Source organism: Sinohyriopsis cumingii, chromosome 10 (assembly GCF_028554795.1).
Source record: "Sinohyriopsis cumingii isolate HCF-2022 chromosome 10, ASM2855479v2, whole genome shotgun sequence".
Lineage (NCBI taxonomy): Eukaryota > Metazoa > Mollusca > Bivalvia > Unionida > Unionidae > Sinohyriopsis > Sinohyriopsis cumingii.
Window position 1 is genome coordinate 18,743,578 of NC_142970.1, and position 12,570 is coordinate 18,756,147.

The 12,570-nt window shown below is 34.4% G+C and overlaps 1 protein-coding gene across 3 annotated transcripts in view; it reads left to right on the forward strand.

Moving 5' to 3' along the window:
* LOC149789673 (myosin-IIIb-like) overlaps positions 1 to 12,570 on the forward strand; it is a 235,291-nt gene that overhangs the window by 40,645 nt on the left and 182,076 nt on the right. For all 3 annotated transcript variants that reach the window (XM_089971686.1, XM_089971688.1, XM_089971687.1), the window contains exons 5-7: positions 1,427 to 1,531; positions 4,643 to 4,742; positions 7,878 to 7,954. In XM_089971686.1, coding sequence (XP_089827812.1) covers positions 1,427 to 1,531; positions 4,643 to 4,742; positions 7,878 to 7,954 — 282 coding nt within the window. The remainder of the gene's footprint in view (positions 1 to 1,426; positions 1,532 to 4,642; positions 4,743 to 7,877; positions 7,955 to 12,570) is intronic.

The window sequence follows — 12,570 nt, forward strand, 5'->3', positions numbered from 1 at the left end:
CGCGCCCTCGCTTATAGTGCGGTCGATATTTTTGGACCCCGTTGTGCGCGAGTTATCGAGGGAGCGGTGTACTGTGGTTCTGGCTATATTGTGTCTTGGCATATACTGTGGTTTTTGCTGTATTGTGGTTTGGCATATACTATGGTTCTTGCTGTACTGTGATTTGGCTTATACTGTAGTTCTTGCTGTACTGTGTCTTGGCATATAATGTGGTTCTTGCTGTACTGTGGTTTGGCATATACTTTGGTTTTTGTTGTACTGTGGTTTGGCATGTAATGTGGTTCTTGCTGTACTGTGTCTTGGCATATAATGTGGTTCTTGCTGTATTGTGGTTTGGCATATACCTTGGTTCTTGTTGTACTGTGGTTTGGCATATAATGTGGTTCTTGCTGTACTTTGTCTTGGCATATACTGTCATTCTTGCTTTACTGTGTCTTGGCATATTATGTGGTTCTTGCTGTATAGTGGTTTAGCATATACAGTAAAACCTGTTTTGAGAGACCACTGCTATGAGAGACCACCTGTCATGAGAGACCTTTATGTTTTGGCAGAAGGGGTGGTCTTTCAAGACAGGTTCCACTGTATTGTGGTTCTTGCTGTAATGTGGTTTGGCATATACCTTGGTTCTTGTTATACTGTGGTTTGGCATATACTGTGGCTCTTGCTGTACTGTGTCTTGGCATATACTGTCATTCTTGCTTTACTGTGTCTTGGCATATTCTGTGGTTCTTGCTGTATTGTGGTTTGGCATATAGTGTAGTTCTTGCTGTACTGTGGTTTGTTGTTAAGATTTAGCATTAGTCTGAAAGACTTGTACATTGTAGGTGCGATATAGGCTATAAAACAACTCATTTGATTGATAATTCCAGTAGCAGTTGTAGATATTGATTGTGGTTCAGTTGAACTCTTTTCACTAAAAATACTGGAAAAAAGAAAAAGTTGAATCTGCATTGTATAATTAAAATCTAGCCTTATTTGGGGACTATGATAATTAGATCACACAGTAATTCATCCCACAGTGTAATAAAATCTAGTATTTTGGGTGACTATGATAATTAGATCACACAATATGATAATTAGATAACAGTAATTCATCTCAGTTTGTAATAAAATCTAGTATTTTGGGTGACTATGATAATTAGATCACACAGTATGATAATTAGAACACACAGTAATTCATCTCAGTGTGTAATAAAATCTAGTATTTTGGGGGACTATGATAATTAGATCACACAGTATGATAATTAGATAACAGTAAATTCATCTCAGTGTGTATTAAAATTTAGTCTTTTAGGTGACTATGGTAATTAGATCACACAGTAATTCATCTTAGTGTGTAATAAAATTAGTTTATGTATTTATATTAAAAAAATTGAACAGAGTACAAATTATTATGAGTAAATTAATTCTTTGTTCTGTTTTCCAGCTATGTAATAGGGGTTCGGTTACAGACCTGAGCAAAGTCCTTATTGACCAGAATGAGTCCATGGGTGAAGTCCTCATTGCTCATGTCCTTAAGGAGACATTGAAGGTTGGTGTCAGGAAACTCAAATGTAGCATATTCCAGTTTTATTCAGTATGCTGATACAGTAGAATTTATCATGTAATAAAAATGGAATATTGTGATAAAACATTAATTCTTTTCTCCTCTGTGTTTATTTTGATACTAAAAATGAGTTCATTCCAGTTTCATATGTGGATTTAGTTTTTTTTATTTTGGTGGAAATTGGTGTCTTCCTGCTGTTGAACTTTGGCATTTTTCTTCCTGTGGAATCTGGTGTTTTCCAGCATATGGACTTTGGTATTTTCCTGCAGATGAACTTTGGTGGTTTTTTTTCTGTTGAAATTTGGTGTTTTCTAGCATATGGACTTTTATCTTTTTAAATCTTGCAGATGGACATTTCCTGCACATAATGGTTTTCCCGCAGTTGGAAATTCCTGCTTTCCTATAGATGGGCATTGTGCTGTTTTCCTAAAGATGAATTTGGTGTTTTAAAGCATATGAGTTTTGGTGTTTTCCTGCAGTCAGAAATTGCTCTTTTCCTGCTGGTGGACTTATGCTTTTTCCTGCATTTGAATATGGATCTTTTTGAGCATTAGATTCGGGTGTTCTCGAAATTCGTTGTTTTACTGCAGATGTTTTTTGTATATATGTTCTTGCAGATGTAACTTGATGTTTCCATGATAGGGACTTTGGTCCTTTCCTGCAGTTGGATTTGAATGGACATTGGCATTTTCCTGCAGATGAACTTTGGTGTTTTAAAGCATATTGGACTTTAATGTTTTCCTGATGTTGGACTTTGGTATTTTTGTACAGGTAGACATTGGTGTTTTCATGCAGGTGGACACAGGTCTCTTCTTGCAAAATGAATTTGGTGTTTTCCAGCATATGAACTTTGGTAATTTCATGCAAAAGGACTTTGGTGTTTTCATGCAATTGGACTCGTTATTTTTAGCAGATGAACTTTTTCATTATATAGACTTGCATGTTTTCATGTAAATTTTGAACTGTTTTCTATGAGGACACATAAAGGAAGAAAAGTAATGCGATATCAGTATGACAAACAGGTGCATAAAATATAAAACAATCCCAGTCTGTACATGATAAAATGCCAGTTGGTTAGAAGTTAAATAGTGGAAACATGAAACAAATATGACAGATAAGAAAGATGCAGATATTCATGAGGAATTCTAACATGGGTGAATTTTGTTGTGAAAAATGTCTTGAAGAAACACAAAGTTCTGAGGAACCCTGTTTGGCCATGTGGTCTTAGACACACCTTTACAGATCACTGACATCTCACTTCAGTCTGTTTGAGTATCAGGCTCAGCTAATGTTGGTATGTGAGCAGCTACCCATGGGTTGGTGGTTCTCCCCAGATTTTTCCTGGGTTCTTCTTGGACCAGGTATATTGGCAGCCATGTTTAGTCCATCATGTGCTGGAAAATGGCATAACAACAACAGTGTTCAGGAAATAAAAAAAATGGGTACACCATTTATTCTAATTGGACTCTAATTTTTACTGACTGTCCAGGTAGGTATATGCTTATAGGATATAGGATTATATTCAGTGTGGAAATTAGCAGTATGATTATATTCAGTGTGGATGCTTGCAGCATGATTATTGACAGTGTGGATACTTAATAGCAATATTATATTCAATGTGGATGATTGCAATATGATTTTATACAGTGTGGATGCTTGCAGTATGATTATATGCAGTGTTGATGCTAGCAGTATGATCTTTTACAGTGTGGATGCTTGCAGTATGATTTTATACAGTGTGGATGCTAGCAGTATGATTTTATACAGTGTAGATGCTTGCAGTATGATTGTATACAGTGTGGATGCTTGCAGTATGATTAAATATAGTGTGGATGCTTGCAGTATGATTTTATACAGTGTTGATGCTAGCAGTATGATTTTATACAGTGTAGATGCTTGCAGTATGATCTTATAGTGTTGATGCTTGCAGTATGATTTTATACAGTGGTGATGCTAGCAGTATGATTTTATACAGTGTAGATGCTTGCATTATGATTTTATAGTGTTGATGTTTGCAGTATGATTAAATATAGTGTGGATGCTTGCAGTATGATTTTATACAGTGTGGATGCTTGCAGTATGATTTTATACAGTGTTGATGCTAGCAGTATGATTTTATAGTGTTGATGTTTGCAGTATGATTAAATATAGTGTGGATGCTAGCAGTATGATTTTATACAGTGTGGATGCTAGCAGTATGATTGTATACAGTGTGGATGCTTGCAGTATGATTTTATACAGTGGATGCTTGCAGTATGCTTTTATACAGTGTGGATGCTTGCAGTATGATTTTATACAGTGTGGATGCTTGCAGTATGATTTTATACAGTGTGGATGCTTGCAGTATGATTTTATACAGTGTAGATGCTTGCAGTATGATTTTGTACAGTGTGGATGCTTGCAGTATGATTTTATACAGTGGATGCTATCAGTATGATTTTATACAGTGTTGATGCTATCAGTATGATTTTATACAGTGTTGATGCTTGCAGTATGATTTTATACAGTGTAGATGCTATCAGTATGATTTTATACAGTGTGGATGCTAGCAGTATGATTTTATACAGTGTGGATGCTAGGAGTATGATTATATAGTGTGGATGTTTGCAGTATGATTTTATATAGTGTGGATGCTAGGAGTAGGATTATATAGTATGGATGCTTGCTGTAGGATTTTATTCAGCGTGTAAGCTTGCTGTAGGATTTTATGCAGTGTGGAAGCTTGTTACTTTTCACATGTTATCTATTCTGGACAGGCAGCCAAGATGTGGTATGATTATAAATAGTATGGAATTTTATCGATGAATTGACAGGCTGTCAAGATTTTGACTTGTTGATAGCATTATGTAATCATTATTATGAGATGACTTTTTTTTTAATATGACCAGCATTACCTGTAAAAAATACCTTAAAATGATCTCATCTAAAATCTAATATTTGTTACATATTGAACTACGGTAATACACAGTTTGAACATGTTTTTATAATGTGATAATTCTTTATTCTACAGGTACTTTGTAGATGGCTTTATGATGTGATTCTTTTTTCTACAGGTACTTTTTAGATGGCTTTATGATGTGATTCTTTATTCTACAGGTGTTACATTTTCTTCACAAGAATCATGTTGTTCATAGAGACATTAAAGGTCACAACATTCTTATAACAGAAGAAGGGAACATCAAGCTTGTGGACTTTGGTAAGATATCTTGATCAAAGTTTTTTTTTATCCATGAAGTACATGTGAAACATTAGTGTTACCTTAATGGTTTTGTTCTTTGGTGAGATTCCAAGCTTTTTTCTCACCTTTGAAGCAAATTGAAGCAGGAGAGTTATTTTTATGAAGCCTTTTTCCTTGTAGTACTATTCAGATCAACTTTTTTTTCTCACCCTTGAGCATATTGAGATGGGTTTTATCTTTCAGATGGTACTCACTGTTTTAAGATCTCCAAAATAGCTTTTTCACACTGATACAGCACAAATGATATTGGTTTTTACCTTTTATTGACACATTCATTTTGGAGGTTTCAGAGTCAATTATTTTCTCAGCTGTGAAGCATGGGTGTGCTGGAGATGTTAACTTTTGAATGGTACTTTTTTATGAGATATGCAGTTCAACATTTTTCTCATTCATAGGCACAGTTGAAGTTATGGGTGTTACTTGTCTAATGGTGTTTTCCCTGTCAGCTTTTATTCTCACCTATTGTGCAAGTATATGGAAAGGGTTTTACCTATGAAGTACATGTGTGACAAGGGTTTTACCTGTAATGTACATGTGTGGAAAGGGTTTTATATATGAGGTACATGTTTGACGTGGGCTTTGATTATGAAGCACATGTGTGATTAGGTTTTTACCTATGAAGGACATGTGTGACAAGGGTTTTAGCAATGATGTACATGTGTGGAAATGGTTTTTTCCTATGATGTACATGTGTGACAAGGGTTTTATCTACAGTGTACATGTATGACAAGGGTTTTACCTGTGAAGTACATGTTTGCAATTGATTTACCTATAATGCACATGTGTGACAAGGGTATTTACCTATAATGCACATGTGTGACAAGGGTTTTATCTATAATGCACATGTGTGACAAATGTTTTACCTAAAATGCACATGTGTGACAAGGGTGTTCCCTATAATGCACATGTGTGACAAGGTTTTTACCTATGAAGTACATGTGTGACAAGGGTATTTACCTATAATGCACATGTTTGACAAGGGTTTTATCTAAAATTCACATGTGTGACAAGGGCTTTACCTATGAAGTACATCTTTGACAAGGGCTTTACCTATAAAGCACATGTGTCACAAGGGTTTTACCTATGAAGTACATATGTGACAAGGGTTTACCTTACATGTACATGTGTGACAAGGGTTTTTACCTATGATACACATGTGTGACAAGTGTTTTATCTAAAATGCACATGTGTGACAAGGGTTCTATTCACGAAGTTCATGTGTGACAAGGGTTTACCTATAATGCACATATGTGACATGGGTGTTTCTATGATGCACATGTGTGACAAGGGTTTTACATATAATGCACATGTGTGAAAAGGGTTTTACCTATAATGTACATGTGTAACAAGGATTTTAGTGACAAGGGTTTAAGCTATGAATTACATGTATGACAAGTGTTTAAATATAATGCATATGTGTGACAAGGGATTTACCAATAATGCACATGTGTGACAAGGGTTTTAGCTATGAATTACATGTTTGACAAGTGTTTTACCTATGAAGTACATGTGTGAAAAGGGTATTGCCTATAATGAATATGTTTGACAAGGGCTTTACCTATGAAGTACATGTGTAACAAGGGATTTACCTATGAAATGTTTGGTTGACAGGGGTTTTACCTACAACTTACGTGTGAGAATGGTTTTACCTACAAAGTACATGTGTGATGAGGGTTTTACCTATGAAGTACATGTTTGCAAGGGTATTACCTAGAATGCATATGTGTGACAATGATTATGCCTATGAAGTAAATGTGTGACAGGGTTTTTTCCTATGATGTACATGTGTGACAAGGGTTTTATATACAGAGTACATGTGTGACAAGGGTTTTACCTATCAAATACATGTTTGCAAGGCTTTACCTATAATGCACATGTGTGACAAGGGTTTTAACTATAATGCACATGTGTGACAAGGGTTTTACCTAAAATGCACATGTGTGACAACAGTTTTTCCCATTAAGTACATGTGTGATGAGGTTTTTACATACAAAGTACCTGTGAGACAATGGTTTTACCTACAAAGTACATGTGATGAGGGTCTTACCTACAAAGTACATGTTTGATGATGTGTTTACCTACAAAGTGCATGTGTGACAAAGGTTTTACCTACAAAATGATATGACAATGCTTTACCTACAAAGTACGTGTGACAATGGTTTTACCTACAAATTACATGTGTGACAAGGGGTTTACCTTTGAAGTACATGTCTTGCAAGGGTGTTAACTATGAAATTGTACTTTCAAAGATTTTATCGGTGTCAAGTTTTGACAGTTTGCTGTTTGGCAAATATGCATGAACAGTCATAAATTTTAATGAGTTTATATTTGTTTGGAAGTACGGCTTAGTATAACTAAAATTAGGTCTTAAATATTTGTATTTTGAGGAGTAAGCTCTGAAAATTCATGGATATTACTTGCATGGTCAGCAAATGTAATTGTTACATTCATATTTAGATTTTTTCACTCACTACAACCAGAAGTAGGACCACTCCAGTGGCCTAGTGGTTAGAGCATCTGCCTCAGATGTGGGAGGTCGTGAGTTCAATCCCCAGCTGAGTCATACCAAAGACTTGTAAAACTAGTACTAACAACTGCCTTGCTTGGCGCTCAGCATTAAGAGGATAGTGTTAGGACTGGTTGGCCTGGTGTCAGGAGAATGTGACTGGGTGGGACAACATGCTACATGTCTGTGGCATGATGTCCCAATTCCAGTCAACACTATAAACTGCCACACTGCAGTATCGTAGTGATTTGACTGAAAATTGTTGAAGCTACATTAAAAATCCAAATCACACACACACACACACCAGAAGTAGGTCAGATAGACCCAGTTTTTTTGCACCAATATCATTATTTTAGGTTTTTCATATAGGTGAATCAATACTTTTACAGATACAATACTCCTTCAGGGGTAAAAAAGAAATGGATGGGAAAAAATGATCATGTTTATAAACACATAATGCAGAAGAGTAAAATGACAATAATTTTTGGTCCTAGAATTTAGCTGACTGTTTAAGATATAACCATGTGTATCATTAACAGTTTATTCCAGAGGACTTATAAATAAATTTCATTTTTTATTTTTTCTAGGTATATCATCTCATGTGGATAGGACACTGGGAAAGAGGAAGACATCAGTTGGGACCCCATACTGGATGGCACCAGAGGTATGTTATATGGTCCTTGTGTTCTTTGGAGACAGTGGGACTAATCCTGGATGTGTTTAATCCATATTTGATGGCATAAAATGTTTGTTCTTTTGTCCTGTTTTTTTAAGAAATTATGCTACAAGTAGTTGTCAAGGCCTATCACAGAACTCTGAATCAGTTGATTGATTGTGACACTTTCTTCCATTTATTATTAAGGCCTTTTCTTTGAAATAAAATCTGACCATGCTTTGTTTCAAAATGCCATTGCAGATGATATCCAGTGCTACATGTAAAAATGTATTAATTCAAACAGCCTGAGAAATGGATAAAGAGAATTTCATTTACATGGGCATCAATATTTTATAGTTCTGTTTCTTTCTTTTACATGGGCTTCAATATTTTATAGATCTGTTTCTTTCTTTTTTATGGGCTTCAATATTTTATAGTTCTGTTTCTTTCTTTTACATGGGCTTCAATATTTTATAGTTCTGTTTCTTTCTTTTTTATGGGCATCAATTTTTTTTAATACTGTTTTCTTTTACATGGGCTTCAGTTATATTATACAGTTTTCTTTTACATGGGCTTCAATTATATTATATTGCCCTTTTACATGGGCTTCAATTATACTATACAGTCATTTTTTACAATGGCTTCAATTTTCTTATACTGTTCCTTTTCACAGGGTCTTTAATTATTTTATTCTCCTTTTTTACATGGGCTTCAATTATTTCATACTTCTTTTCACATGGGCTTTAATTATTTTATACTCTCTATTACCTGGGCTTCAGTTATTTTATACTGTTCTTTTTTCTCTTCATGCAAATTTTTTGTATATGATTCACCATATAAATTTTAAGTTTTCTCTTGTAATGTTAATTTTGGCACATGAAAAAATTTGTTAGATATTGGAAAGGTGAATGCTCTTCAAAGTGTTGTACTACTGTTCTCTATTGTCTGCATTGTATTTCAAACAGTTATGTTGTTCTGTATATTTGATTTAATTTATATTTGATTTAATTTAATTGTTTTTTAGTTTTAATTTTTTTATATTCTATTACATGCTATTGTAACGTAACTTTATTTACCGGATTTTACATTTTCTAGAAATTCTGTTTAATCTGACCCTTTTTTGTAAACACCTAATTATAGAAAATTGATATCTAATGCTGACATAGTTCATGACCTTGATTCAGAATCAGTAGGAGTTGAAGTAAACAACTTTTTAAAATACATTTTTAAAATTCTTTCTCAGAGTAAAATCATTGGTTTTAGTCAAGGTCATAATTGGAGTGCATGATGTTAGGCATGTAAAAAGCTATGTTGTTCTAGAAGGGTGGTCATGTTACACTCATACAGGAATCTGTTTTGTGTCTTTTGTGTATATCTGTTTTCTATAGAGAATTTAGTCAGTCTGGCTTTAAACCATTGACACTTAAAGGTGTTTTGTTGTGACCAGGTTGAGATGAATTTTTAAGTTTTCTTCAAATTATTTGGATTCCAAGAGATTATTTTATCCTTGAAATACTTGTGCTCTAAACTAATTCTTTGACAAAGACAGTTATAGAAATTTACACAGAATTCTTACAGTGTAATATTATTTTCTGTGACACATCAGTACAACACTAACCACAGCATACACCATCGACTTCAATTTTTAATTCTTGGATTATATTTGGATTTTATTTGTAAAACCATAAATTCTTTTCTCAGTTTTACCTTGTTTTTCTAGGGAAATAAATTATTTGCTAAAGTTTACAAAGCTTCTTGTCTTCACTTATTTCTTGTTGCATTTTGTAAGTGCCTAAATATAACAATGTGCTGTCGTCTGTTTGCATAGTAATTCTAATCAGTCCTGCTACTGTTGTCTGCATTGTAATTCTAAACACTCTTGCTGCTGTCTGCCATGTAATTCAAGCAGTCATTGGCTGCTGTTGTTTGTATTGTAATTTAAACAGTCATGTGCTGTTTTTGTCTGTTGTCTGCATTGTAATTCTAAGCAGTCATTGACTGCTGTTGTCTGTATTGTAATTCTAAACAGTCATGTGCTGTTCTTGTCGGTTGCCTGCATTGTAATTCTAAACATTCATGTGCTGTTCTCGTTTGTTATCTGCATTTCTATTCAGTCATATGCTACATTAATTTGCAGTCATCATTTTTCAAAAAATAATTACTAAAAGATTTTTATAGGGAAAAACCAAATGAAAGGTTAAAAAACAATTTCCACATTGGAAATAGTCGGAAAATTAGAGCCTGTACAGAAGAAATCAGGAACCAACATGGAAGCTTTTGTTGTTGTTGTTGTAGGGTTTAACGCCATTTTTCAGCACACGATAGGCTATACATGGCGGCCAGTATTAATGGTGGAGGAAGAACCCGGGAAAACCCCGGAGAGAACCACCGACCCACGAGAAGCTACTGGTAAGCTTTCTCACATACCCACATTGGCTGAATCCGAGACTCGAACCCATGCAGACAGAGGTGAGATGGCTGTGAACCTTAATGGACAGCACTTTAGACCACTCAGCCACTCGGGGCCCCTCAACATGGAAGCAGTTATAGCATTATGAGCATCTTAGATGATCTGTTAAATCATTGCTATTTGTATTAATGAAAGTAAGAATGGGATGGAATTATTTAAGTCTAATGTAAACTTGCTTTATCTATTGTCAGACTTATTGCATTAATGCATTGTCCAGACTGCTTGTAATTAATGCATTGTACAGGCTGCTTTTAATTAATGCATTATACAGGCTGCTTGTAATTAATGCATTATACAGACTGCTTGTAATTAATGCATTGTCCAGACTGCTTGTAATTAATACATTTTACAGGCTGTTTGTAATTAATACATTGTACAAGCTTCTTGTAATTAATACATTCTTCACAATTATTGCGTTTATGCAATGTAGAGGCTATTTGTAATTAATACATTGTACAGACTGCATGTAGGTAATACATTGTACAGACTGCTTGTTAATGATAACATTGTACAGGGTGTTTGTAATTAATACATTGTACAGACTGCATGTAATTAATACATTGTACATGCTGTTTGTAATTAATGCATTGTACAGAATGCATGTAATTAATACATTGTACAGGCTGTTTGTAATTAATACATTGTACAGAATGCATGTAATTAATACATTGTACAGGCTGTTTGTAATTAATGCATTGTACAAAATGCATGTAATTAATACATTTTACAGGCTGTTTGTAATTAATGCATTGTACAGAATGCATGTAATTAATACATTGTACAGGCTATTTGTAATTAATACATTGTACAGACTGCATGTAGGTAATACATTGTACAGACTACTTGTTATTGATAACATTGTGCAGGGTGTTTGTAATTAATACATTGTACATGCTGTTTGTAGTTAATGCATTGTACAGAATGCATGTAATTAATACATTTTACAGGCTGTTTGTAATTAATGCATTGCACAGAATGCATGTAATTAATACATTGTACAGGCTGTTTGTAATTAATGCATTGTACAGAATGCATGTAATTAATACATTTTACAGGCTGTTTGTAATTAATGCATTGTACAGAATGCATGTAATTAATACATTGTACAGGCTGTTTTTAATTAATACATTTCTAAGTGCAGCACCTGATACTATTTGGAATGCCATTTTGAAAATAACTTTACTAAAATGATGGACTTCAATACTACCATTCATCTTGAGCAAAAATGTGTACACTGAATTCAACACTAGACTGAATTTAATACTTCCATTTAACTTGAGTAAAAATAATTAATAAATACAGACTTCAACACTACCATTTAACTTGAGTAAAAATAATTAATAAATACAGGCTTCAACACTACCATTCAGCTTGAGTAAAAATGTGTATACCAAATTCAACACTGCCATTAAACTTGAGTAAAAAATTGTGTATGTTAAATTCAGCACTACCATTCAACTTAAAAAATGTGTATACCAAATTGAACACTACCACTCAACTTGAGTACAAAAATGTGTATACCAAATTCAACACTGCCATACAACTTGGGGGGGGGGCTCCGAGTGGCCGAGTGGTCTAAAGCACTTTCTGTTATGGATCACTGCCATCTCACCTCCGTCTGCGTGGGTTTGAGTCTCGGATTCAGTCAATGTGGTTATGTGAGAAAGCTTGCCAGTAGCTTCTCATGGGTTGTTGGTTCTTTCTGGGGTTTTCCCAAGTTCTTCCTCCACCACTAATACATGTACTGGCTGCCATGTATAGCCTGTCGTGTGCTGAAAGATGGCATTAAACCCCACAACAACTACAATAACCATTCAACTTTAGTAAAATATGTGTATACCTAATTCAACACTAACATTCAACTTCAGTAAGATATGTTTATACCAACTTCAACACTATCATTCAACTGAGTAAAAAATATGTATACTGAATCAACACTACCATTCAATTTGAGTAAACATGTGACTATGCAAACTTCAATGCTACCATTCAACATATGTGGTGTACCATTCAATATGTGTGGTGTACCATTCAACATAATGTGGTGTACCATTCAACATGTGTGGTGTACCATTCAACATATGTGGTATGCCATTCAACATATGTGTTGTACCATTCAACATGTGTTGTGTAGCTGTTTATCCAAACTAGTTAG